The following is a 27,950-nucleotide window of genomic DNA, read 5'->3' on the forward strand; positions in this document are numbered from 1 at the left end:
GGCGGTGCCCGGCAGGGGCGGGAACGGGCGGGGTGCGGAGGAGGATGAGTGGAGACGGGGATGGGCTGCGGTGGGGAAATGCTTGGGGGAAATGGGGCGCGATAGGAGGGGGTGGGTGTAATGGGGTGCGTTGGCAGGCGGGGCGAGGTGGCAGGATACCCGGGTATCGGATACGCAGGTGGGGGATGCCCGGGATAAGGGTGGCTCTGCACAGCTCTTCCCCTCCTCTCTCCCACGCACACACACTCGCCCCTTCCCTCCATCTCCTCGGAGGCCCCTGGGATCCTCCCTGACGGCCCACTCGTGCGGGGACATCCTCTCCCAGTCGCCTTAGGAGCATCCCCCAGGGCCCCATGGCATTGCCCCCTCTTCGGCTCCTGCTGCTTCGCCTATCCTGGAGGGAGCAGGTCCTGTCCAGGGCCCGGGCTGGGAAAGGCAGCAGCTACCCAATACTGGGGCCAGCTCTCCTCCAAGGTCTCCCCCAGCGTTGCATACACATCCCACAGCCTCTTCCGGGGGCAGTGGGGTCCTCAGTACCCACAAGATGGCACTGAGCCCGGCTTTTTGGATCCTGCATGTGGCCCAGGCTGGATGAGCTCCACAGGGAGCCTGGTTAGAATAAGTCTGGTGGATGCCTTAATGCCAGGCACAACCACCCCACCTGCAGTGCAGAGCAGGGGAGGGGGTGCCAACAGGAGAAGCGGGGCTGTGGGTCCCCCCAACTCCTTTGGTGATGCCATCCTGAGTCTGGAGGGACAGCAGCAGGAGGATTTGTACATCATTGCTCAAGCAACTGAGTCCAGAGGTGGCTGGGCTGTGCAAAGCCAGCGGCAGTAATGGCACTGCCTGGGGTACCAGGGCTCTGCCGGCACCGGAATGCGATGGTTTGGCTTGCAGAAAGGGGAGAAGCACTGGAAGTGTGATCGGTGTTAAACTATGTCCTCTGGGTCCCCTGGTTCTGGGACAGAGTGGGGTGTGTTGAATAGCCAAGGCACTGTGAGCAAGGCTTTGATGGGTATTTCTTACTGGTAGGACAGACTCAGCCCTCTGTCACCTAATGCTGGTGTGGGCAAGGATGCGACCCCCTAAAATATGTGTCCCTGAACCCAGTAATGCTGTGAGGAAGTCCAGGGAAGAATTTGCTATGGGGTAGTCTAACCCAGCAGTCATCTTTCCCAAGCAAACCCATCACCAGTGATGCAAACCACAGCAAAATACTGCTGGATGTGGCATCCAAATGCACAGAGTTGGTGTCCCAGGAGAAGTGTTACCCAACCAAGGGGTTTCACAGGCTGTAGCAGCCCTCATAGTCCTGGCTGTCAAACAAAACCACAACAAATAAAAAAAATATGAACTTCAGAACTATTTGAGTCAACCCATGAACAAATAATTTTAATGTGTTTTTTTCAGCAGACCGTAGTTTTCTCGGAGCTCCACAGTCTCCTCTCTGAAGTTGGACAGATACAGTAAACACAACAAATATATGATACAACCCATCACAGCTGGATTAAAAAAAATACACAAAAAATATAATACATAAAAAAATGGATTTTTAACATTGTGGACTGACACAGCTCTAAAAATGGTGAATGTAACCCTGGTAAGCTTTACAAAGTCTTTAAAAAAATAAAACAGTACTTCATGTGAAATTCATAAATACACCGGAGGAGAACGGAGGGGCTGGGGGGGGGGTTGAGAAAGTGTCTCTGGGATTGTGGCTAAACACCGGCCAGGGCTGTTGGGGGTATCAGGCACCTTGTGCGTGGGGTGCGGGTGGGTGCCCCAGGGCTCGGTGCAGGTGGGATGGAGGGATGCAGGGATGGAGGGAGGGATGGAGGCACAAACCGGTCCAGTTAACAAAGAGCTTCGTCCTCCAGCAGGGCCAGGAGCAGGGCATGCCTGTGTTTTATGGCACAGAAGTTTTGCTTTCATTCCCAGAGTTTTAGATCAGTGAGTGAAAGAAAGACAAAGAACCACGAAACAACAAAGAAACATGCTACATATGAGAACTCGGCCAGGTGGCTTCGGCACAGCTCTGGGATGGGATGCTGATGCCTTTCCCTGGATTTGTCCCTCTCTCTTTCTCCCCTGCTCCAGCCACCCCAGCTCACCGCAGCTGCCTCCGTCCAGCCCCACCACCGAGTCCTTGCCCGGGCACAGGGCCAGGGTGGCTCTGCCCTGTCCCGCGAGGATGGGTGGCTTCTCCCCGCAGTGAGAGGTCAAAGTCCCTGTGCCTCACGGGACATGTGGCATCGCGATGGCAGCCAAGGTCCTTTCCTGAGCGCTGGGGCTGATCCTGCTCCTCTGCACCCGGCAGCATCAAGCCTAAACCCCTCTGTCCCCCCCATCCTGGGCTCCAGCACCCTTCAAACCACTCCTGCCCTCCCGCAGCACCTGGCTCTGCACCTCCTGCTGCCTTCATTATCCCACCGGCATGAGAAACCCACCCAGACCTGCCCCTCTCAGGCTCCTCGTCCCCCTTGCCAGCCTCCTGCCACCTTGCTCCATGCCACCGCCAAAAGACTCAACCTCTGTCTCTCTGCGTCCCTCCTGCACCCTGGGGATGCTCTCCCAGAGCTCTGCCCTTGCAGCTGCACCCTCAGGACCAGCCACAAAACTACCTCCAAGCAGACCTAGTCCTTTGTCCTGGTGTCCCTCCTGTCCTCTGTCCCCTCTTTGTCACCTCTGTCCCAAACTCTGCCCGCTTGCAGCCTGGTCCTGCATTGCACAACATGCTTCCCCCTGCATGCACTGCTTCCCTGGCTGCTTCCCATGGGATGCAGGCAAGCCAGCCGGAGCGGCTGTGGGGAGCAGCTGACACCAGAATAGGTAACACAGAAAAAAGGGGGGGGGGTGGGGGGTGAAAAAGGTACGTATGCAAAGTAAATCAGGCAAATCCACCCTCACTGCTCTCTCCTCGTTACTCCTCAGCAAGTGACTACAGAGGGGTACGTTTAGCCTGAGCCGCCCCCAAGTGCAATCCCTGAAAGCACACAGAGCTCAGGGGATCCCACTGCCACATAAAAACCAGCCTCCAGGCTGCAGCAACCCGAGTGATGGAGACATCCCTACACAAGCCAGCTCCCCGTGCCTGCCAATTTTGCTGCACAGCTCCAACTCTCTGCGTCACCTCCTCCAGTCACCAGCATGGGGTGGGTGGCAGGGGGGCAGGTCCTGTACACTGCAGAGGGGCATAATCCTGATTACAAGCATGGTGTCTTTTCTAAAAGTATCAAAAAGCACTTTAATTTAAAAAAAGGGGAAAAAAGAGCCATAAAAAAATTGATTTGCATCATTGATGCCTTCCTGCTTTCGGTGCTGCCAACTCCCAGTGTCCCAGGCAGAGGAGCATCCCAGGTGCTGGTCCCTGGGGACGCAGCAGCATCCCCCTCCACCACCCTGCCATGCTCCTACCTGTTCCCGCCTCAGCACGTCTATCCCCACGTCCCCGCCGCCACCCACTGCGCCGGGCTCTGCCGGGCAGTACCAATGCCACAGCCACTGCCATGCCAGTCGGTTTTGGACCAGACCTGGTGCGATGCCACGTCCTCCAGCCCATCCGTGCTCGTTCCTCTCCCCTCAGGACAGGGACTGCATCCAAGCAAGGGGGAAGGCAAAAGGAGGAGTCATTCTCCACTCCAACGTCCCGCTGCTGGTGGTGGCATAGCAGGCTCCCGGCCTTCATCGGCGACACCAAAGGCCAGTCTCTCCCCATCCAGCGCCGGACGCAGGTTTCCTTTTTCCCTATGCTTCCTTTCCCATTCTTCTTTTTTTTTTTTCAAATTTATTTAAAAAAAAAAAAAGAAACTGTTCCTAAGTAGAAAACATCTGCGATCACAAGTCAGTCTTTTTTGGCTATTGTTTTTCTTCCTCCTCCTCCTCCTCTTCCTCTCTTCAAATGACTTCTCAGGAGGCAACAGGCACAGGTGGATTTTCTGCATGGCCCCCTCCCTCCCCTGTGCACCCCTTGTGCCCCTGCCCGTCCCCGAGGGCCCCTAGTCCTTGACCAACTTGTACACGTGGTGCTGGGCGCCATGCTCACTGGTGGAGACCTCGAAAACGAAGGCTATGCAGAGCAAGGTTTCCTGGGTATCCCTATTCGTAACAACCTGCAGCAGAGCAGAGAGCACGTTAGGAGGGGACTGTGCCCATGGGGAGGTGCCGTTATTTGGGGGTTGCATGGGCGCAGGCACAGCCACTTTACGCTATCATCAAGATTTGCTCCCTGTAATTCAGAGGATTGCACAGACTCAGGCGTAGGCACTTTAATTGCACCACCAAAAATTTGCTACCAATTATTTGGGAGACTTACACAGGCTCAGGCACAGTCGCTTTATTTGCACCATCAAGATTTGCAACCTGTAATTCAGGGGTTTGCATGGGCTCAGGTACAGCCATTTTAATTGCACCACAAAAAAATCTGCTGCCCAGTTTTTTTTGGGGGGTTGCATGGGCTCAGGCACAGCCAGTGTATGTGCAATGCCAAGGCTGGGTGCCCCAGGGCTGGGCATCACACAGCAGCGATGGTAGGGGAAATGCAAGCATGGGCACAAAGCTCCTGGTGGGAAACGCTCCCCAGAAAAGGAAGGGAGATACCTGCAGGATGGTGAAATTCTCCAGGACGCTGTTCATCATGTACTTCTCTGGGAGGTGCTTGAGTTTGTGGATGAAGTTGATCATGTACTCACACATGGGAGACCGGTGGATGCGGTAGACGAACCGGCCATTCTCCAGCCGCGCATACTCTGTCTGCAGGGAACAGCGGAGTGAGCAGCTGCCCCATGACAGCCGAAACACCATGGCGGATGTGGGCATGGGCGGGTGGCGGCCAACTGGGACATGGTGGAGATGTCCTCTCCACTCCACCCATGGGACAGCCATGCACCCACATGTCCTACCCCCAGCCCTGGGGCTTTATCCATCCCCGGACCCACAGCAGACCCAATACCAACGCCTTCCCAATGCAGCAGGGCACGGGACTCACCTCCACCTTCTCCACGACCTGCTTCCCAAAGGAGCACACCTTGGTGGAGACTGTGATGGTCATGTTCTCTGCACTGCTGTACTGGCTGCTGACACCGTAGAAAGTCCCCGGCCCGTCCTGGATCGTGCTGTTCAGATCCGCCTGGAGAGATGAGAGTGGGGAGAGGGTCCATCACACCCAGCTCGCAATGGGGATGGGGGACACCTGCTTATGGAGCTGCTCAGGATGCTCCTGCTCCATTGGCGGGGTGTCCAACCTGCAATAAGCCTGTGGTTCAAGGACAACCCTCCCCATCCTCCTCCTCCCAGCACCGTACCCAAAATTTGACGAGGAAGAAGGAGTTCTGCGGCCCACGCTCATAGAGCTCCTTGAGGCCACCTTTCTTCTCAGGGAACTTGTCGTAGATCTGGCGGATGTCCACGGCCTCCAGCAGCGGATCGCTGTACGAGGGGTTTGTCTGACCGATGTGCACAAAGAGGTGTTTGCTGTACTGTAAGGACCGGGGGGCGGGGAAATTAAAAAAGAGAGGTCAGATGAAAGCAAGATGCTTTCACCCCATGGGTGGTGGGGACACGGAGGGGACCGTTACCGTTTCGGCATCCCGTGGCACCTCCATGAAGGCGGAGTATTCAAGGAGCCGGAGCTTGGCGGAGGCAATGGTGCGGTCCTGCCAGACGGGTACGGCCGAGGCGGCTGGTGGGAGCGGAGCCAAGGGCTCATAACCTGGGGAGGGCACGGGGAACGAGGGGCAGCCGTGAGCCAGAGTGAGCCCCCCCTGCACCACCACAGCACTTCTCTCCTTACCGCACCCCCCACCCTCCCATATCTCCCAGCACGAGGGTTTTCCCATGGGGTGGCCAAAACAAGGGATATGCCAGTCCTGCTCCTGGGTGGAAAGGGACAGGGGAGGACACAGCAGGGTCCCACTCACCATGGGGCTTTTGGCCGGGTTTAGACCAAGGTTTTCCCCCTGGCAGGGCAGGGGACTGGACCACAGGTGGGTGGCACAGGACAGGTGACAAACAGGACCTAGCAGGGGTGCACGGGAACCCCTGCAAGGGGGCAAGGTCAGCACTTACTGGCTAGTGATGGAGGCATGGGTGGCTGCATGGGGTAAGCTGGTTGTGCAAATGGTTTAATGCTGGAAAGCAAAGAGCATCATTAGGTTAATGAGGCCCGGGTCACCCAGGCCCTTGCCAAGGAGGGGGTCCTGCCCGGCGCTGGACAGTGGAGGGGTCTCGTACTTACTCCTGAGAGGGTCCAGGCTGTCCTGGGATAGGCCCACTCCAAAACTGGGGGAACAGCACAGGGAGGAGTCAGCAGCTTCTGACCACCCCCCCAGATTCCCCTCCCCACCTACTGCAAACCGCAAGGAGCCCCCAAAGCCCTCCTTGCATTGCCACCATGGCCAAGGGGACATCAAACATACGCCCACTGTCCCCTGTGCAGCTCAGGCATGGGGATCTGTGTCCCCCTCCACCCCGGGGTGTCCCTATACAAGGGCATGGGGCTGTCCTCACCCTGGGGGCAGCAGAGAAGACGGCCTGAGGAAGAGGAGGCGGGGGGCTGAGCTTGTTCTGCAGGACGCTGGCTGACACGATCTGCGCGGAGGACATGGAAGCCATGCTCTGCAGAGCCTTATCCTTTGAGACCTGGTCCTGGGAGGGGACAGGAGGGAGATGGAGGTTACACAGGCAGACTAAGACCCTCCCCCAATCTGAGCATGCCTGGCAGGTTTTTCAAAGCACAGAGCTTGTTATGTAGCCAGGCCAAGGGACCAGGGCGGGTATATGCCTCCCCCTCCCCAAATTCACCCATGTTAGTTAATGCTTTAAGCTTGCAAATGTTCCCCTGGGCAGGAGTTGCTGGGTCTGGAAGGTGTTCCTGCTCCCCTGGGGGACGCGAAGGGTTTAGCCCCTCCATGGAAGGGGGTGAAAGGCAATGGGGAACAAGAGGCATCACAAATTCAAGCTCAACTTACCAAGTTCATGGCCTGTCCACAAAAGAAAGAGAAAAAAAAACAGGTTAGAGCATCATGGGAGCCTGCAGGCAGTGTGCACCCCTCCGAGTTGTGTATCCCCCACCACGGCTCATCACCACGGCCCGATTTGGGCAGCAAACCCCTCGACCAGGCTGGTCACCAGGGGATGCACACGGTAGGCACAAATGCCCAGGCTTAATCCCACCAGAAACAGGATGCCAAAGCCCCCTACTATTTTAGGAGGTCACTGTGGAGAGCCAGGCCTGCACCTTTGTTGACTTTTTAATATCCTTTACAGCCTTTAATATCCTTTACAACCTCCTCAGCAGCCCCCAACACTTGCAACCAGGGCACAGAGAGGAAGAGTCGCCCGGCTCCTGCCCTGCCAGGCAAAGGGCACCTGCACCCAGCTGCCCTGGGATGTCGGCACCAACTCCCTTACAGGAACCACAAGGAAGAGCCGGGGCACAAACCCCTGTATGCCGTGTGTGCATTTATATAGGAGACCAATTATTTCTCCTTCTCCCTTTTGCTCCAGAGGTCGCAGCACCTCCAGGGCAGGCGCAGAGGGCTCCAAGGTCTTGCCCCAGGGCTGCTCCTCCAGCTGCATCGCCAGGACACGGGTGTGCTGGTCCCACCACACACCCTGTTTTCCCTCTGAATCTTCCTCAGGGATCAATCGCTTCATTTATTCTCTTTCACCTGGGACAGGGCAGGAGCGTGGGCATGCAGCCACATACTGGGCAGCCGTAACACGCATGTGACTGCAGCTTAAAAATATATATGTTGCTCATGGAAGGGAGTTTCCATTCAACAGGACAAGCTCTGGGTGAGGGCAGAGGGCTGCCTGCGCCAGGCTTTGCCTCCAAGTATGGCCGGGAAGGGATGTTTTGCATCCCCAGCATATTGCTTAGGGAGATCTCTGCCCTGGCTGTTCCCTGCTGGATGCCTGCAGGCAGCATGGCCTGGGATGCAGATCACAGCCACAGCCACCGGCTTCCATCCCCAGGTCACTCTTGCCTCTGACTCCCTCTTCTCCTGTGCTGTGCAGCAAGAAAAGCCTTTTTTTTTGGGGGGGGGGGGGGCAGGGGGGAAAGGCTGTTACTAACCCTGCTGCCCCCCGCCCCCCCCTGGCTGCCCCACTTAGGGTTGGGAGCTAGGTTTAAGATGTCCAAGCCCAGAGGAGTGTCCCAACATAGTTTTGGGTGCCCTCTCCTGGCTTCTCCCAGCAAACCTGAGGGGGCACAGGCACCCTCATGGCACCCTGCTCATGGGGCACCAGGGTCCCTGGCTTTGGAGGGCACAGTTTGGTGGGCTCCTGGGTAGTGTGAGCTGGAGCTCCTTAAAGCTTTGGGGACCAAAATGCCAGTGCCAGCTCTGACAGTGTCCCCTGCTGCTAGCCTCAGTGCCAGCAGCTTGGACACAGCACCCAGGACAGGGACCCGGGGAGCTGGTGATGCTTTTGGGATGTCATGGCAGGGGACTGAAAGTTGTTCTGGGCTCCCACAGCCTCGGCAAGGCAGCAGGTCCCCCCTGGAGCCTGCCCAAGGAGATGCTCCCCAGGGTGACAGTGCAGGGATTAACCCAGGAGCATCCCAGGCTGCGCAGTCCAGCTTGGAGCTGGCTGTCCCCAATGGGTGGTCGTGCAGTGGGGACCGCTCTGTCCCCCACCTTGCACCAAGTGGGTCCGACCCAAGAAGGGCTCGGTCCTTCGGCGATGCCCCCAGTTCTGCCCACACCCCCCATCATCACCTTCCCCATCACCGCCACAAAGCTCGGTGGGAACAGTTACGGAAGGGTTAGTCGGGCTCCAGTTAGGAGGAAGGAAGGAAGGAAAGAAAAGCCAACCAGAGAAGAGAGGATGATCCAGTTTTTCCTCAGTCGGCTCCCTTGGCCCCTGGAACCACGGGCTGCCCCAGCACTACCACACCCCCTCCCTGGGACCACCGTGCCCCCTCCCCGGCAGCATGGCCCCATCTGGACCCGCTGCCACCCACATCCCTGAGGTGCCACCTGGGCTGTACTCAGACCCTGGTGCGTCAAAGCCATCAGGCTGGCAGCCTGCAGGGGCTCTGCTTCTGCCCACGTCCCACCAGCACCTGTCATGAGTGGGGCCAGATCTCAGCTGGGGGAGGGGGGATGTGTGCGCGCACGTGCACACGTCCCCTTTGCACCCCTTACTTGAACCTCACTTTACCTTGCTGGCTGCTATGGGGGTGTCCTTCCCCTCCTGGGAGAACCCCTGATGGCCCAAAAGAGGGGATGGCCCTTGTGCATCACTGGATGAGGGTTTAAACCCCCATTTCCCCATGGCAGAGTCTTTGCCTGGGCAAAAGGAGGGGATTTGGCACCCAAATTCACCCTTCCTGGGGGAGAGGGAAGGGCTCTGGTGTCCCTACCCAGACTCCAAGCTGCAGCCCCCCCCTTGCACTTCTCTCTGGACATCCCGTAACGATGCCACTAAAAACCATCCGGTACCAGGAGCCAAGGGAGGGGGAAGAAAAAAACCACCATAAAAGAGAGGGATAAAAGAAAGCAAGCAGCACACCGCAGAGCTGAGTGCGTTAGTCGTCAGCGGGCGGGGGGGCCAGGCGGGGCGGGGGGAGAAACGCGTACCTTCAGCTTGGACTGAATCTCACGAGATTTCCGTCGGGCAAGAACCTGCAAGTGGCTAGAGACCTGCAGAGAGAGAGCAGAAGGAGAGGGGGAACAGCAGAGCCGTCAACCAGAGGAAAGGAAAAGGAAGGAGAGGGGCTGCCCATGCTCACAGAGACACCGCCACGGACACCTGGGCAAGGGCGCCAACGTACCTTGATGCCAACCTGGTACTCCCGCACCTTCTTCCGAGCTAGAACCTGTATGTGGCTGGACACCTAGCGCCCGCCACGCCGTTCAGAAAGGAAAATACAGAGAGCGTGAAGATGTGTTCCCCTTCGCAAGGTGGGATGTTGTCCCCGGGGAAGAGGGGGGAGTGCAAGGGGGTTCCGGGGTGATGCTCCTGGAGATGGTGAGGGTCCTCTGCCTGCCGTGAGCTGGAGGGAGGAAAATTGGGGGGGGACCCCGGCGCTGTGCTGATTGATGCTGGTTTGTGCCCCCCCCACCGGTTGGGGTGAAGCTCCTTGGGGTGAAGCTGCTGCAGTTGGGGGGTCCACGTTTACCATCTCCTGGGGCTTCCTGGGCAGACAGACGCCCCTTGGCCCCTGTGAGCGCAATGATCTGCTGCTTGCACACAGCACTGAGGATACGGCCCGGCTGGTTTGGGGTGCCCCTGGGTTACCTCAGGTGGGGCTGCAGCAGGACTGCTGGTCCCAAAGGAGATTCAGAAGGGACCGGCTCATTTCCCCAGGGCTCCTGCTGATTTTGCAGGCGGGAAAGGTGAGAAGTTGGGGGGTGGGGTTGTGTCCAGACCCTGAGATGGGCAGGATCCAAAGAAAAGGGGCTGATGTACAAGCAGGAAAGGTACAGCGTGGCTGGGGTGCCTGCCCCAAGCCCCAGGCAGGGTGGAGGTCCCTGCACCCACCAGGCACTGGCACTGATTTTAGTGAGCTCCTCACACCAGTGCCAGGCTGTCCAAGGAGGGACCCCAGGCTGTCCAAGACACAACTGCACAGAGGGGACAATACCACATGCACTCTCCTCTGTGCCTTTTCCAAGCCCTCCCAGAGTATCGCTCTTGCCCAATGCTGCATCCTTCCCCGCATGGAGGGGGGCCCAGGGAGTTCAGTTACGGCTTTAAGCCAAAAATAAAGCACTGCTCACTGCTGGTCTGAACACAACAACGGTGGCTGGACCCCGTCCCTCTCCCTCCAGCATCGGTCCTGGAGAGATGTCCCCCCTAGTGCCTGGGGACCAGCCTCCCTGTCTGGCAGGGACTCATGGCACAGAACAGTCCAAACCTAAGTGTCCACATGCCCCAAACCCATCTGTGCCCCTATGGTGGGAGATGCATCTGCTCCCCAGCATCCGGGGCCACCAGCTCTGCCAGGACAGGCAGCACTGTGGAGGGGAGGAAAGAGCCACCGGATGCATGACAAAGAGATATGTCACATCGAGGGCTGCGGCAGTCTGGTCCTCAGACAGGTTTCGTCTCTGGCATGAGGATGCAGTAAGGGCTCGCAACCGGGATGGATGTGACCCTGCGCACACGCTGTGCACGCAAAAGGGGACCGTCATGTGCTACTTGCCCTGCCCTGCCAGCATCCCTGCCTGACCGCTGCCTGCCCGCCCCAGCATCCAACCTTGCAGGGCAGTGAGGTCGCGGCGAGGGCTCTGCAGGACCCCTGCGACCAGTGCTGCAGAGCACACAGCCTGTCCCTGGCCAGGATGAGGATGGCTTGCTCTCAGCCAAGGGGTTTCGGGGTGCCTTCACTGCAGCATCTGGCACAAGTGTCATAAAGCCCAGCAAGGGGCAGAGGTGGGAACAGTCCTCAGATCCAGGTGGAGTAGCAGAGAGATGCACATAGACGCACACATTGCTTGGATGGAGATTTCAAGGGCTCCTGCCACCTGCGGGGTGACCCCAGCCAGGCAGGGGGGCCTGGGTGCTGCCTGTCCCCATACCCCAAATTTCAGGGCATCCCCAGATCAGGCTGGGATAGACCAGCCCAAGGGCGTTTGTGCTTGCAGATGAAGCTTGAGGGTCCTGCTGGCAGTGACGGTGGCTCCAGGAAGGGACGCAGAGAACGGGCGACACAGCTGCTCTACCACTCTCCCGGGGCTTACCTGGCACCCCCTTCCCCCCCCCCAAGCCCTCCCAAAAGAAAAAGCAGAGTGACAGCCTCACCTGCTTCCTCGTCCGTGTCTTCCCCGTCCGCAGCTTGATGTACCGGGCTATCAGTTCATTACGACCTGCCGGCAGAGCCAAAGGGTCAGGCCCGGGGGAACGGGGGGCGCAGGGGCATCAGGCCCAAAAGGCGCCTCCAGCCCCTACCCTGTCCTGCCCAGCCCAGGTGGGGATGTGCCCAGCCCGGGCTGGTGATGCTGGTCCTTAACGAAGCCGGTCATTAATGAGGCTGGTCCTTAATGATGGAGGCACTGCCGGGAGATGGCGCTGCCATGATGGCTGTCTGGTCCGAGGGGACACTGGGGCAGCCCAAGGGGACATGGGGGTGGTCAGCCCCCCACCATGCCAGCAGGACCCACCTTGTGGCCCCCACCCCAATGGGTTTGGCAGTGCCATGGGGCAGGCATGAGGGGGTTCAGAGAGGGGTGACAGCTACCAGGAACCTCGTGCCACAGCAGTGTCCCCAAACATGGGCAACCATGGACCACCCCCAAAAGGCATCCCAGCTGGAGCACCCACGGGGAAGCCGATCAACCTGCTCCCCGCAGCCCTTCCCACAGGGGTCCCAGGGATCCCCCCCGGCACCCTGCTTCCCGTTTGCAAGCCATGCTGGCCTTTCCACCAGTATTTCCTAATGTCCTGGGTCTAATTTGAAGCAGAAGTTGCTTTTGCGCCACATTTTAGGGGCCAGCTGTGGCCAATCTACGTTCAAACGTCAGAGCAGCTGGGAGCTTTCTTCTCCCGGCCCCGGCCCCCCCCCCCCCCCCCGCCGCACCCCCCGCACATGGGGGCGGCCAGGCACGCCAGATTTATTTTAATGGACCAGATGGTCGCGGTTGGAACTTGTCGAAATGCCCTTGGAGCGGGTTTCGGCTTTAAAAAAAAAAAAATCCCTTTAAAAAAAAAATACACGTCCCCCTCTTCCATCCCAACTGGCCCCCTCCCAACTCGGAGCAACTGGGCACTCCTGGTGGGGGGACAGACACATGGGGACAGACAAGGCCAGGTGCCGCAGGGGACGGCTGCGCTTTGGGGTGCCTGCACCAGGCAGGAGCTGGTGGGTGGGGAGCCAGGGCCACTGTGGGTCCCTGCACCCCTGGAAATGGGGGCACCCCTTGCATGGCCAGCGCAGCACCCCAGTGCCACGCTGACACACCGAGCATGGCTCCCATTCCTCCTGCCACCCCCAGACTGCACCAGCTCCGTAGCCTCATTACTGCCTAATGAGGGCCAGGTCCCCAAGGATGTCCTTTAAGCCCAGGTGAGATGATGCCCGCAGTAGGGTGCTGCCAAGGGGTGCAGGCAGAGGGGACCCCAGTGCTGACTCTCAGCTTGGGGCACGCCTTCACCGAGCACTGCGGCACCCTCCTTTGCACATCCAGCTCCCGAGTTCTGTCCTCCCCCTTCCCAACCCAGCCCTCGGGAAACAAATATCGGAAATAAATTCAGGTGCGTTCATGCACCTCGGTGGGACAGTGCCAACCCAGCACCCAGTGCCCAGCACCCAGTGCCCAGCACTGAGCATCTCCTGCACCTCTCCTGCCTTGCCCAATGTCCCGGCCACTGCCCCAGGCTGCAACCTTGCAGCCTCCCGGCAGCCGTCCCTGTGCCCATGCACCCCATCTCTGCCCCAGTGATTCACCCAGGACCGTGCCATTCCCTCCGAGAGGGCATGTCCTCCTCCAAATTACCACATTCCCCAAATTCCTCTCCCCTGACACCACCACATGAACCAGTTGGACAGGCTGGGTTAAAAATAACCTGGCGGGCAGCGAGTAAGAGTGGGGGCCAGCGTGCCCAGCCCGGCTCCCCCTGCAGCTCCCACCTGCTCCCAGGGCATGCGCCCCTCGCCCGGCCCCTTCACCACCCCCGCACCACTGGCATCAATGGGGCACGGGCTGGCGTGGCCATGGGTGTCCCCTGGAACCCCCCAAAAAAGGGGTGGTGGTTGCAAGCAGCGGCACCGGCACACCTTTATGTCACATGCCAGCATCGTCTGTGCTGCTGGTGGCCCTGGGGGTCCTGGTAAGCTTGGCACCTCTGGCCGGGGGTCCCGGTGGGGAGATGCTGGGGAGGGTGGGGGGAGATGAAAGGCAGGAGGCTGGTGGGGGCTGCTGCCTCTTTAAGCAGCTGCCAGATGTCTCCGAAAGGCTGGAAAAACCGGTCGGGGCTCGGCGTGCTGCACAGGGCCAGGCTCCCGGCGGCACTTCAGCTATTCCTGGAGAAATCCAAAAAATGCACCCGCTTGGGAAGCACCCCCAACAGCCTGGGTTGGGGGCCCCAGCAAGCAGGGTGGCACAGGGAGCCAGCGTGGGGATGGGGACAGTGGGACAGTCCTCACTGCAAAGCCTTGGCCCCTTTGCCCCTCTCCACTGACGGCAGGCGAGCCACTGGCAGTGACGGCAGCATCCCAGGCAGGTGTATTTTGGAGGCTGGGGATGGAGGTGCTGGCCCTGGTCCCTCCATCATCACGGAGTGACAGTAACGTGACAACCCATCCGCAGCTCTGAGGTCACCGGCCCTGTGGGTGACACCATGGGAGGTGGAGGGGAGGAGGGGCCAGCCCCTATCCCGGTAGGGATGGGGACACCACGGCACCTTCCACCACTCTTTGGTGGCAGCATGACCCCCTGCCTGCATTGTCCATTCTCATCTTCTTCCTCCCCATTGCAGAGAGCCACCAAGACAGAGGAATTTTGGGAAATGCCAGGAACCAGGCTGAGACCACTCTCAAACTCATAGCACCATTGGGGCTGACCAGCCCTGCTGCTACCGACAAACTCATCGAAATCCAAGCTGGGTGCCAGTGGCACTGGGGGGGTGGGGTGACCCTCCCCACCAGGTGATCCCTGGAGCTGGGTCCAGCTGGGGAAGGTTTGGGGGGTGGTGCAGAGGCGCATGGGAGCGGGAGGGCTGGGGCTGGCCCGGCAGTTCTGCACCCCGTCCCTGCCCGCACCCGTTCCCTGCCTGACGGCTTCACCAAACCAGTCGGTCCGGCAGGGCCGAGAGAGGGAGGGAGCAGCAGGGAGAGCCAGCGCAGAGGGAGGGGACGTGGGTCACTGCCACCTCCCCAGTCCAGCTCCACGATGCTCCTGGAGAAGCTGCTCTCGGGGTTGGGGGTGCTCGAGGGCGAGGCCCCAGTGTGGATTTAGGCAGGAGGTTTTGCTTCAGCCCTGGCTGCCCCGTCCTGCCTGCCACCTCCGTCCTTGCCCCCATCACTCACCGTACATCTTGCCCTCATCCGAGAGGATGATTTTCCGCCGGCCGCAGGGGGGGTAGATCGCCAGCGCCTCCTGGAAGCTCTGTTCAATGTCCGGACTCCACACACCCTCGGCATCATTGTCCAGACTCTTGTCCATGCCGTCCTGGCCATCTTCCCGCCCCTCCCCGGGGCTGCCGCTGGCGTTCCAGCTGTTGGACGCTATGGTGCTGGCTGCTCTGGGCTCCGACCCCGAGCCCCCACGGACACGCGACAACCTGCCGGGACACAGGGGACACCCGTTAGAACTGGAGATCCCTGCTGGGGGTATGGGGCTGCAGTGACAGCGTGGTCCCAGGTCTCTCCCCAGTGCCAACCCTGCCCCACTCGCACCCGGGACCTGGACCAGCATCCTGGTGAGGGGCATCAGAGACAGATACAGGCTTTCCTTTGAGACAGAGCCTCGATTTCCAGAGCCACAAGCAACCACGTAGGGTCCACTCAAATAAAATTTAGGAATGAAACAGCTCAGATGCTGCATTATCCCTACAAGGAGCTCAGGCACGTGGTGCCCACGGGTGACGCCTCGGGCCAGGGCAGCAGCAGCCCTGCAGCCTGTGAGCCCCGACCCCGCACTAGCACCCACTGCCACTCAGCCACCTCCTCTGGCAAGCTAGCCCTGAAAAGCCTCCCCTCCCTCAAAAATCCCCACTCTGCCGCGCCTGGCAAAGGCAGAGCCAGGATTTGAAGGGAGACGCTGGGCGGCTCCAAGCCAGACCCCACTAATGGGAACCAGGTGGCCGGAGCCCTTCAGCAGCCCTACCCCTGGCACCAGAAGATGCCCCCCCGCCCCGAGGATACTCGGCCAGGGCCCCGGGTGCTCCCCGGCTGGTGGGTGATGCTGGGGAGCCTTCAACCTTCCTCCTCCTCCTTTTGCCCAGCTCTCGGCACCGTGTTTTGCAATAACATGTTTGGCGGCAGCTGCTGGCGGTGGGAGCGGAGAGGTGTCTCCTGCGCCGCGCTTCCCGGACGGGCTGGGAGTGTACAAAGGTCTCCGGCGCAGACATCTCCTTTTAAAGGAACTGCAGCAGCCCGCTGGCTCAAGCGTGCTGTGAGGCTTTTTTTTTTTTTTTTTTTTTTCCTTTTATAAAAAAAGAAACTTCCCCCCCTCCTCTCCCCATCTCTCTCTCACTCGCTGTGATGTGATGTCAGCCCCTCCGGTCCCCGCCGCCCGCCCCTGCCCACTGTCCCCCCCGCCTGCCGCTCCCCCTCTTGCCGAGCACTGTGGCCAAATAAGGAGAACTGGATTGTAGGATCGAGCCAGCCGGCCAAGGGAGGGATGGCGGCAACAGTGCTGGATGGGCCCGCAGCACCCCAAGTCCCACAGCACCCCGGTTGTGCCTGCTGCTGGGGTGCTCTGCAGGGCAGCCCCTGGGAGGGATGCATTGTCCAAACCAAGTGGGGTGCTGGGGACAGGAGGGCAGGGGGACACCAGGACCAGGCACCAGGCAGGGACGGCAAGGGTGGCACGTGGGGACGGCCCTGGTGGGACCCCCCCGCTCTTGCCCCTGCAGCCCAGTGAGCACAGCAGGGCTGCGTCCCAATGTGGCACCTACAACTGGGTGTGCGGCTGCCTCAGCTGGGTGCTGAGCAAAAACAAAGCTATAGGGCCAAGGACGAAGCTATAGGGCTGAGAGCAAATCTATAGGGCTGAGAGCAAATCTATAGGGCTGGCTGCATCACTGCAAGCAGGATCCCGGAACAAGCAGCATCACCAGTGCCCTGGGTCACTGTCCCCGTGCCGGGCACTGCACACACAGGCAGGGTGCCGGCTGCCCGCACACCCTGCCTGCAGCACATCCGCCCCCCTCTCCCCAGGAGCTCCCTAGCACCCCCGAGCAACCCCAGCCCCCCCCCCCCCCCCCCCCCGCCCCCGGCAGGGAAATCCCAGCCCAGCCTTTTTGAGAGAGAGGAAGGAGGATGATGCCAGGGCCAGCCAAGGTGTGAGGAAGCAGCTCCTCCTCCTCCACCGAACCTGCTTTTGGCCAGGCCAAGACATTGGATTTCCTGGAGGGAGGGTGCAAGGCACCGTGCTGACGCAAGGCACAGCCGAGCGCCCTGCTCCACCCAGCCCTTACAAAACACCAACAACAGGAGCAATTAAGAAACCGGCATGGCTGGATGGCCTGCGGATGGACCGCCAGCCAGACCTGCTCCGGGCAGGGAGGGGACTGGACCTGCTGGAAAACATGTCGCCAGCTCCTGCCTCCCTCCCGGCTGATCCCCAGGGACCAGGTGGAGAAGCCCCCCCCCCCCCCCCCCCCCCCAGCCCAGGCACCTCTGTGGGGCTTGGGGACCCCAGGACCACCAATTTGCAGTGGGGAGGCTCCCCCATCCGTGCCCACCCATGAGCAGGGGTGCTCACTGGCACCCTGGCCAGGAGAGAGTCCCTGCACCCAGTTCTTGCCCCTCTGCACCCTGCCTTTGTGGGGTGCCACACTGCAGCCCAAGGCTTTAGAGGGGGCTGGAGGGGGGCTGTAGCATTGCAAGGTCCCCCAGCGGGTGTGGGATGGGTGCCCAGAGCAGGCAGGGGAGGATGCTGCTGGGGCAGCCCTTATCTCCCCACAAGGCCAAGGCTGCGTCAGAAGACAGGGACAGTGTTCGCAAGGGATGACAGAGCTCGGCCCTGACACCACGTGCGGGGGGCACAAGGGAGACCCGGGGCTTGTGCAGGCACCGAGAGCTGCTTGGGGCTGGAAAGCCTGGAAAAGCAATGAGAAGCCTCTTTAAACTCTGCAAAAGCAAAGAAGAGAGTTGCAAAGAAGGAGGGGTGCTCGGGAGATGGGTATTTTCTGGTGGATGGGGGAAGGAAACATTTTGGAGGCAGCGGCTGTGGTCGGAGTGGCGCGGTGGGCACCCTGTTGGGGCTGGGTGCGGGTGATGAGGTCAGGAGCAGCGTGCTGCCGGGACCAGCACAACCAGCCGCGATAGCAATCAGGGAGCACAGGGACATCACTGCTCAGAGCTGAGGGTTGTGGGGCCACAAGGTGGGCAGACGTGCCCATCGCCCCTGCAAAGTCACCAGGCCAGGGGCAGCACCCTGTCCCCATCTCTGTCCTGTGCTGCCAGCCTGGGGGGAATGGTGTGTTCCTCTTCCCCAGCGTGCTCAGCTCCAAAACCATTGCCCCATATAATGCACGACGAGTCACGGCAGCCCCCGTGCCTCCCCAAATCCCTGTATCCCGGCTGCGCCAGGGCACACAGCCAAGAACCCAGGTGTGCCCAAAGCAGCAGGGCGATGGTCTACCACCCACCCAGCTGAGCACCCCACCATGCCACCCAGCCCTGCCTTGGCCAGTATCACGGCACAGGGACCGAAGCCTCTTGACATGCTCCTTGCTGGACTCGGCCACCCCTGCCCTCCCGGCTGGTCTCATGTCACCCTCCATGAGCTGCCACTCCCTCACCCTTTGCAAACTGGGGGGGGGGGGGGGGGGGGGGGGGGGGCGTGTGTGTGTGGGGGGCTATTGCCACAGCATCCCCCTGAACTGCCGGAGATGCAGAGCATGGCACCCGCTGCACGAGGGGGCCTGCAGCACCGTGTGTCCCCAGCTGACACCATCCGGGGGGACAAGGTGTGGGGCAGAGCGGCCCCAAGGTCCCATCCTTATCTGGGGCTTCCCCGACCCACAGCGGGGCAGCACCAAGACCCCACAGGATAATCCCCCACAGTGCTGGGGACACTGAGGGGGCCAGCAGACCCTGCAAAGAGGGGAGGGTTGTGTCTGGCTGCATCCCGGCTCCAACCTGCCTTCCCATGTGGGGGGCCTGGGGCGATCCAGCCCTCCTCCCTGCCCCCCTGCACTCAGACCCCACAGCGAAAGGATAAAAGTTCACCGACAAGCCCGGGCAGGTGTGGCATAGCGCAGCGCTCAGCCTCGCACCAGCACAGGCAAAGCGCTGCCGCCAGCCCCAGCGGGGGGACGCGCAAGGCCGCCATCGCCCCCTCCCCATCACCACGGCCAGTGGCACCTGCACCCCAGGGGCGATGGGGGAAAGGAGCTCTCATCCTCCCTGCTGCTGAGCGTGCGGCCTCCCACCGGGGCCAGCTCGGAAGAGGTGCGGAGAAGCTGCCCTGGCTCCACAGCAGTGAGATCCTCGGGGATAGCTCTCCTGCGGGGATGCCGCAATACCCTAAATGAGTAAACCCCAAAGCCAAGGCACCTGGGCACCCCAGCTCCTCCCCACACCCCCCTGGCACATCGGGGCTCAGCAAGAACATCGTTGGGGGTCTGACAGCAGGCATCAATTTGTAGGCAGGCAGAGGCTTTCATTAATGTGCTCCTTGTTTCAGGCAGGGGAGTGCCTGCTGCTGCTTGTGCCCACTCTGTAAGACGGCTGGGAACCAGGCTGGGAGAAAAGCTGCCTGCACTGTCGACACAGCCACCAGCTCTGGAGAGCCCTTCAAAGCAAACTCGAAAGCCTTGTGGCCCCTGGGGTACGCCAGCAAGGTCACAACACGCCAGGGAACATGCTGCCCTATCTGTTGCCAAGCCCAGCACTGTGCACAGAACCCGGACACTCTTGCCTTGGCCAAGCACGACCCTACAGCACTTTTCCTGCAATAGCCAAGTGCTTTTTGCAGGAACCCCGTATCCCTGGCAACTCGCCCAGGGACCCTTCGGGAATGCCTGCCCCACGTCCTGCCCCAGACTCTGCCCCTATCCCACAAGGGACACCGTCCTGGTTGGCACACAGCCGTCCCGGGGACAACCAGCACCCGTCAGGGCAGGCAGCAGTGATCGAGTGAGACCCAGCTCGAAGGAGAGGGCGGTGGAAGGTTTGTTTACATCGCGCTCCTCTTCCAAACAGCTCTGGGGCTGTGGTGAGGGATTCCCCAGCTCGGGAAGGGAAGGGTGGCCAGCTGCCCTGCTCCCTTCCACCCAGGTTTGCACCTCCCTGCCAGGGAGGACTGGCCACCTTCTCCCCAGAGGAAACTCTGGCATGGGTTGGGGACCTAGGCAGTAGCAGAGCCCCCTGTGTGCCATGCTGGCTCCTCGTGAGACAGCCCGACTAATTTCCTCCCCTCTATCGCTTCCTGTCCCTTCCGGCTTGGCGGGCAGCTCAGGAAGCAATCGGAGCGGGGAAACCGCAGGAGGCCACGTGGCAGCATCCCACCAGGGTCCACGGCGCTTCCAGGGCTCCCCCAGGCACGTGTCCCCTGCTTCGGCCGGACCCCCACAGCCAAAGGGTCCCCCAAGTTCCCAGCAAAGCCCCAAGCCCCCACCCAGCAGGGATGCGGCTGGTCCTCACCCAGCAGTGTGAGGCCAAGGGATGCTCAGCCCCCCATCCCGAAGGACCATGGGCAAATGAGCGGAGAACTTGAGTGATTTGCCCAGAGAAAATTTGGGCAGGGAGGAGGAAAGGGATCGAGCAAACCCCAGGGCACAGCCTGAGATGCTTCCTCCTAACGGCGGAACTGCGGGAGTGCAAACAAACCCCTCTATCTCCTCCTCTTCCTCCAGCCCCGGCAGGGCAGTAGAGCTGGGTTTCAGCTGCTGAAGGACCTGAGCCAGTTTTGCTCAAGCCTCTGGGTCCAAGACCTGAAGGCAGGGGACAGACGGACACCGTAACCCAGCTTCCCTCCCTGGCCCAATTACAGCTGCCCTGCCCAGCCAGGACGGGGCGTTTCACCCAGCAGCGCATAAATAGAAAGCTTTTGCAGCATTAATTGCTCTCTGCATTATGAAACGAGCTGCATGGAAACAACAGGGTTAGAGTTGCCTGCTGGGGACGGGCCACGGCCACCCCGTGACACCCCCAGCGCCGGTGGCCTGTGGCACAGCCAGCACTGGGCATGGCACTCACTGGGGACCACTGAATTTGCTTTGCTCCTGCATCAAAACATGCCCATCCCAGGATGTCTCCCACCGACCATCCCCTGCAGATGATCTTGGGGTGGCCACTGTGTCCCGAGTCCCCAGGGACTCCCAGCACCAATTGTCCCAAGGGGACCGGGAAGGCCTGGGGAAGCCCAGGGCCAGGCAGCCCCGTGCCTGCAGTGGGATGATGTCCCACCGCCTGGGTGGGCCAGATGCCCCAGGTACCCTGCCAGCTCTCAGACCTGCTCCTGGGAGGAGAAATACCTCCACGGAGGAGTTTTGGGTGCTGCTGACCCCATTTAATGCCATTGCAGCAGGGCCAGGGAAAAAGTCTTCCGGGGGAACACTGGCTGCCAAGCGAGGAGGAGGAGGAGGAGGAAGGTTGTAATGCATTTCACACCCGCCCCCGGCTGCCTCCGCCCCCGCGAAACCCAACCCTGCCCAGGGAGCAGCTGCAACCGCTGCCTGTGCCGCAGCACCCGCCAGACCCCAGGGCCAGCACCACAGTGCTCCCGACTGAGCGGCCAGGAAGAGAAACCCAACGAGGCGAAGGGGTGCAAGAGCTGATCCCCCACCCAGGCACCCAAGACACAAGGCAGCGGGAGACTGTCAGACCCAGCTGAGGCACGGAGACGTCCCGGCAATGTCACTTGGCCACCATCACCCCTGTGAGGAGGCATGTCCCTCTGTGATGGGTTCACAAAGCTCAGGGCAGCACCAAGCTGAGGTCCTGCGTTTAATGCAGGAGTTGCATTTAGCAGGTATGCACTGCTCCACACAAACTGCATGGGTGATTTATTCCCAGAAAGGGATATTTCAGTTTAGCACCATTTAACCGTGTGCCACCACCCCAGATCAGCCCAGCAAGCAAACTCTCGTGCACACCAGGAGGGTGCTGGGTACCCATGGCAGAGCATCACCTTCTCCCAGCACCTCTCGCCACTGTGCGAGCTGAGAGCTGGAAATGGGCACAGCGACTCCTGCTCCCGCAGATTGAAAAATTGCTCTGGAATCCTCGGGGAGGAAAGTTGCTAAAAATACATGAAGGCAGTGTTCTTGGTAAAAGAAGGAGCTCCAGCAAGAAGCATGGCCCAAGAGTGCTGGAGAGCCCGGCACAGCGCGCTAGCCCCCTCCTCGGCACACTGATATCCAAACATCAGAGCTGGACCCTGACCCTCCACTCTGTGATGCCACCTGGGCAAGGCTGTGAGCGGAGCCCAGCGGCCACCCCGTGTGAGAGCTGGAGCCCCAGCTCATGCCACAGATGAGCACAGGTGCCAACGAGCACCAAGCGAGCACCAAGCAAGCGCCCTGCCCAACTCATCCACCAAGCATGTAGGCAAGAAGCTGGGCAGGGAAAAAGCGGGGTCTTGCACCAGACCTTTGCTCCTGGACTGCGAAGCGCCTAGATCTTCCTGCTAATAAAAACCTGACGCTCACTTGGGTTGGGGGCTTGCGTGCCTGCATGCGGGTGTGCTTTTTCCCAAACCCGAATTGCCTAAGCCGGGGGGAGGAAGGCAGGAGCTGGCTGCCTCTGGGGGAAGGGCGGGTGGAGAGGAGCTGGCATGGGAACGGCAGCCCATCCTCCATGCACGCCGCGCCGCTCCGCGTCTGTAAACTTTGAACATCTTCCGGAGAGAAGTTAGTGGCTATTGTGAACAGCTGGATCTAATTTTACAAGGAGTGAGGAGGAGACAGTCGTGGGGAAATAATAAGGCTTGGCGCTCCCAGGCGAGGATCCCCGAGCCCGGCCAGCCCTCCTGCCTCCACTGCACCCCACTGCGGGGGAGCGTTAGCAAGACGGCCATGGGGAAACTGAGGCATGGAGCAGCGCAGGGCTCAACCACGTCCTGGGTAATGCAAACCAGATGTCCAGGGAACCGGGACGTTGCCCCCGCATGCGTCCCCAGACCTGTTGCCCCTCCAGCAGCCAGGGCATCAGCAGTGGCACAGCTTCCCCGCAGTGGAAAGTCAGGCTGCTGATGTGGGGCCACCTTCATGACCCACGGCAGCATCTTCAGATGCAGGGACCCCCAGCCCTTGCTCTCAAAGTTTGTGGGCACCATGGCATGACGCATCCCTCCAGCCGGCTGCTTCCTGCGAGGCTCTGCCCCCCTCCTAAAATTAGCTCCAGCTCTGCTGTCCCATCCCTGGCCACCCCCCGCAGCCGAGGGAGCTCTGCCAGCACATGCTCCGGGTCCGTACCGATCCCCCCAGCAACAAGGGGGAAGGGGATAAACCAGCCTCATCCACCGCTCACATCTCGCAAGCCAGACGCAAGCCACCTGCGAGTAGGCTTTTCCCGGCATTATTTATTACAGGGTGAAGCGCAGCCCTGAAGTGCACTGAAGCCACCTTCTGTGCCTCTGGCTCGTAAAAGGATGGCCAAGGACAAGCTCCGGGTCAGCTTCAGTCTGCCGAGACTTAGTGCACCTTGTGACACCCCCAGTGCCCAGCTGGAAGGCGGTGGTACGCGCAGTGGGCATGGGGTTTCAGTGCTGCTGCTGTCTCATGGCATCTAGCGGGGGATGCTGGGGACATCAGAGCATTGCATCCGTTCAGGACAAGGTGAGGGGACACGCTCCAGTGGGATTTGCATTGCTGGGATGGCACGTGCTTCGTGCGATTGGACATTTGTGTATCTGTGGACCCTTCACCTGCAGGATCCTGTCAGCTGTGCCAATGCAGGACCTCAGCCTGGCGCTGCCCTGAGCTTTGTGTCCCCGCAGGATCACCAGCTGCCACCCCCAGGGATGAGACTGTGGAGTGCGCCTATCGCCTCCAAAGGGCTCAGCCACACGCGCTTACCACGAAACCCTGCAACGAGCTGCACAGGGAGCCCAAAACGGCACGTGGCACCTCGTGACCCCCTGCTCCCCACTGCCACAGGCAGGTGAGTGGCTGTCCGGCACCACGAGGAGGTCTGGTCAGGGCCCCTCACTCCCATTTCACAGGCGGGTAAACCGAAGCGCCGGGAGTTGTAGCAGCGTGTCCAGACCCGCAGCAGGATCTGGCCACGCGTTATCGCAGGGGGGGAGCCGCTCTTGCCGCGTGCCCGCTGCAGGTTGGCACGGGGCACGGCCCTGCCGGCTCACCCCATCATTACCTTCCCTCCCTCCAAAAAAACATTTCATAAGCTGCCACGTGATGGTGGCAATAGCGAACGCCCACACGCTTCAGGTGCCTGCCCCGACCGCAACACGCAGGTGCCTGGGCTCGGCTGCCACGGCCCCCGGCACGCTCCCAGCCCAGGCACCAACCCCAAATAAAGCCCTGGACGCACAGCCAAGCAGCTCAGAGCACAGCCTGGCCACCCGGCAAATTCCCCAGGGATGGGAGCTCCCAAAATCAAAGGTATTTGGTTCTATCTCATCCACCAGCAGTGCCCAAGGTGGTGCAAACACCATGGCAGCCCTGCCAGCCCCTTGCAAATGCCATCAAGGATTTAACAAGAGAGAGAAGCTACTAGAGATGGGGCATTTTTTGGACAGCATCCATCCTGTCCGTTGACGGACAGTGGGGTCCCAGCCCCACAAAGAGCCCCGGGATGGCTCTTGCTACGCAAATCTTGGCAGCACCTTTAGTTAGGGTTTTACTGCCCGTTCTCCTCTCTTCTCCTCCATCCTCTGCTCCCAATGATGGGAGAAAAGACACTAAGGCAGGAAAACATATTTTTTCCCTGCTAACAGCCCAAAATTGCCCATTTCCCCCCCTTTCCATCAGCTGCATGCCCACACCTCTCCCACCGCCAAGCTCACCTGCCACCAGCCTCGTGCTCTCTGCGTGTTTGACGGGAGCTGCGAGGTTACTCGCTTTTTAATACATTAATTATAGCTGACTACCACTGCCACCCACACCTCCCCAGAGCCGCGACCTGCTCACACATCACCAGGAAAAGGCCTCTTCCTTCGGCACAGTGCCAGGGCCACCGGGACTCACCTCCTGACCCGCTTGGTGGTGTCAAGATGGGGATTAAATGGCGATTAAAAGGAGATGCTGTTTCTGGTATCGTGACAAATAGTCACTGTATGTCATGGGAAATGGATGCAAGTCCCTTTTTATTCATGGATGTGGAGGCTAGAGGGGCTTTTGCTTTGCAGGAGGGGGATGTTAGAGGTGGGACAGCTGCTGGAATGTTCATCTCTGTGCCCCTTTGCCCCCCAAAATGCCCTGGTCAAAGCATCCCCCTGCTCCGAGCTGAGCCCCAATGCCGCAGTCACCCCAGTTGGGATGAGGGTCCTCAAAATACCCAGGTGCCACTTATGCAAGGCAGCCGGAGCCTGCCACGGAGCCCGCCGCTTTTGAAGGGTTATTTTTGTTAGAAAAGCCAGTGCAGTGCCAGCCGCATGCCTGCCCCAGGGAGGGAGCTCAGTGCCCAAGGTCCCCTGGGAATGGGAATGTCCCCCTGTGTCACCCAGCTGGGAGGGGGCAGCTGCTCACCCTACACCCACCCACAGCCCCTTCCCATGGGAACGCTGGCCCTGCAAACCCAAACAGGGCCACATCCAGTGCCTTCTCCCAAAGGGACACTCATGCCAGTCCCCTCCGGTGGGGAAGTGCCAGGAACGTTGCTTGGGCAGCGCTGCAGTGACCGTCACCTGCCCTGCCAGCAGGGTCCCGGCCCCACCACCCCCCACCCGTTTCTCCCTGGCTTTACCAATGGGTGACCCTGGCAAGCCCTCACCCCCCCCCCCATCTGCTTTGGGGACCCTCTTCCTCCCATCCCTGGGGCAAATGACCCACCCTGAAAGCCGGGTGCAGGGAAGGGCTTTGGAACCATGGAGGCCCCCAGGGCCAGTGGGTGCATGGGGGGGTCACCAGCCTAGCAGACCCCCAATTCTCCACCCATCATTGCAAGCACCCCAAAAACATGGGGGGTGGGGGGGTGGCCTTGCTGGCAGGGCCCCCTGGGGTGGCCGGGCTGTGCCAAAGCCCTGACTCACGGCGTGCACGTACCCGCGCGGGGTAAAGCGATAGGAGCAGAGAGAGGACGCCGGCGCCCAAAATACCCCAGCGCGCCTGACACCGGAGATTATCGCTTTGCCGGTGGGACAGTCCCCCAGCCCAGCTCGCCCTGGCTCCCCGCAAAGCACCAAAAACCCCCAAAACCTCTGCCACCACCTCTCCCCCTGCCACCCCACGCCAACCACCCAACAGCAACGAGGGGCTGTGGGGTGCCCACTGCCCCCGAAGAGTCTCTGGTACCATTTCCAGCTGGTTTCTACGCAAAATATGTTGGTTTTTTTTTCTCAGCCAGCACAGGCCAAACATGTTGCATAGAGCCTGAGCAGTTTTGGGAGGCGGAGGTGGGCGGCCCTGCGAGGGCTTGGCCTTATTTTCCTTCCAAGGGGGTTAGGGGGGAAAAAAACAACAACCCCAAACCCAAGAAGGGTGTAAAAATAAAATAATAATAATAATAAAGATGACACACTGCTGAAAATTATACACCTAATTGCTGCCTCGTTAGCAATGCACCCCTATGACGAGGCACAAAGTGTTTAGCATACAGTCAGCATATGGTCATCCCCTACATGTGTGTGACACACATGTAATGTGACACGCGTGTGGCCCCCACACCCCCTCGGCCCCCCCGCGCTGTTTCCCGAGGGGCTTCGGCCGGGACCAGGAGGCAGACGGGGCGGTTATCGCTTTATATAACGCCTGGCGCCCGCGCCCTACACGCTCCCGACGTATGGGCTATACCATACACAAGGCCTCTTTGTAACCCTTTAGCCCGCGCCCGCCGCGCACCCCGGGGATGCGCCGCAGCGGGGAGGACCCAGCGGAGGGTCCGGGGGGGCGGAGGGGTGTCGGGCAGCGCAGCCCCGACGGGGTAGGAGCCTGGGAACCCCATGGGGAAGGGGTTGGGGACACCCTGGCGACACCTCGGCTGCGCCCCCTTCTACTCGCACACCCCATCGGGGGCCGTCGCGGGGAGAGAGGCGGGGGAGCCCCGGGGGGAGGCCCGGGGGGAAGGTACCGGGCTGCCGTGGACGGGGCGGGGGGGAACGGCGAGGGCTGGTGCGACCCCACCGACCCCTACGCTCCGCCGGGGCTCGGTGCAGCCGGAGGGCTGCGGGCCGGGAGGAAGGAGGCGCCGGAGGAGGAGGAGGAGGGAGGGGGGTTGGGAATCTCTTCCCGGCGAGCACTTACCTGCTCCGTGCTCCGGAGGGGCTGGGCCGGCCGTGGGTGCCGGGACCGGGACCGGACCGGGGCCGGGGCCGGGGCCGGGGCCGGGGCCGGGGCCGGGCCGGGGAGGGCGGCAGGAATGCGGGGAGCGCGGCGGGCTCCCGGGTCCGCGCACGGAGCCAGGCGCAGGGACGGGAAAGTTTATGCAAGGGAGGAGCAGAAAGTTGGGAGTCAATCAGGAGGCGGCGGGGCCGGGCCGACCCTCCTCCCTCCCCCGCTGCCCTCCTCCCTCCTGCCGGCCCTCCCTCCCTCCCTCCATCTCTCCTTCCCTCCCTCTCTCCTTCCCTCCTTCCCTCCCTCCCTCCTTCTGCCCGACCGACCCTCCCTCCCTGCCCGCGCCCCCGGGGCGGCGGCTGCAGCGCTGCCCGACGAGCACCGGAACGCGGAGCTTCCCCTCCGCCGGGAGGGTTTTTGTGGAAAAGGCAACCCTGGAGCCCCGCTCGGCCCGGGCTCTGGGAACGGCCTCAGGGAGCCTTCCTCACCCTCCTCCCCTTCCTCCTCCTCCGGCCCGCAGCCCCGGGGTGCAGCCTCGGGCTGGGGCATGAGGGTGCTGCCGTCCAGTCCTGTCCCAGTCACCAGCCAGCCAGGATTCCCCATGCACACATTCATCCCCTTCTGCACATCCTCACCCCCCTGTGCTTCATTCCCCCGTACTCACCTTCATCACCCTGCGCTCATCCCTCTCCACATACCTTCATCCCCCCCCTCTGCACACCTTCATCCCTTTCCACACACCTTCATTGTCCTCTGCACACCCTCATGCCCTGTCACCCACTTTCATCCCCCTCCCCATCGCCATCTTCACACCGTCATCCCCCTCCAAACACCTTCATGCCCCTCCTCAGCCCCCCACACCCCTCCAGCATGCAGATTCCCGTCTGTCCTGGACCCCCCACTCCACTCCATGGTACCCAGGATGGGGATCTCAGCCC

At 60.9% G+C, this 27,950-nt stretch overlaps 1 protein-coding gene across 4 annotated transcripts; it reads right to left on the reverse strand.

Annotated features, from left to right (window-relative positions):
* Positions 1-1,365: 1,365 nt before the first annotated feature.
* Positions 1,366-27,159, reverse strand: TEAD3 (TEA domain transcription factor 3). 4 transcript variants are annotated; one of them, XM_075776099.1, is made up of 14 exons: positions 26,983-27,159; positions 14,972-15,225; positions 11,749-11,813; positions 9,776-9,838; positions 9,582-9,644; positions 6,966-6,977; positions 6,505-6,642; positions 6,233-6,276; positions 6,064-6,125; positions 5,574-5,707; positions 5,301-5,474; positions 4,985-5,125; positions 4,597-4,749; positions 1,366-4,109 (listed from the first exon to the last, which is right to left on the reverse strand). In XM_075776099.1, exons 2-14 carry the CDS (start codon positions 15,105-15,107, stop codon positions 3,996-3,998), a joined length of 1,299 nt encoding a protein of 432 aa, XP_075632214.1. In that variant the 5' UTR covers positions 15,108-15,225; positions 26,983-27,159; the 3' UTR covers positions 1,366-3,995. The 4 variants fall into 4 exon arrangements, with proteins under 4 accessions (XP_075632214.1, XP_075632217.1, XP_075632216.1 ...); XM_075776102.1 differs by lacking the exon at positions 26,983-27,159 and adding an exon at positions 15,865-15,971; XM_075776101.1 differs by lacking the exon at positions 9,776-9,838.
* Positions 27,160-27,950: the final 791 nt, after the last annotated feature.

This window comes from Balearica regulorum, chromosome 25, assembly GCF_011004875.1.
Source record: "Balearica regulorum gibbericeps isolate bBalReg1 chromosome 25, bBalReg1.pri, whole genome shotgun sequence".
Classification (NCBI taxonomy): domain Eukaryota; kingdom Metazoa; phylum Chordata; class Aves; order Gruiformes; family Gruidae; genus Balearica; species Balearica regulorum.

Excerpts from the sequence above, each read along its gene's own strand:
- TEAD3 (XM_075776099.1), bottom strand. The coding sequence starts at position 15,107 with ATGGACAAGAGTCTGGACAATGATGCCGAGGGTGTGTGGAGTCCGGAC. Across the intron at positions 11,814-14,971 it reads GGATGAGGGCAAGATGTACG|GTCGTAATGAACTGATAGCC; the intron begins GTGAGTGATGGG and ends CTCTGCCGGCAG. Across the intron at positions 6,126-6,232 it reads CAGCCTGGACCCTCTCAGGA|CATTAAACCATTTGCACAAC; the intron begins GTAAGTACGAGA and ends TTTGCTTTCCAG.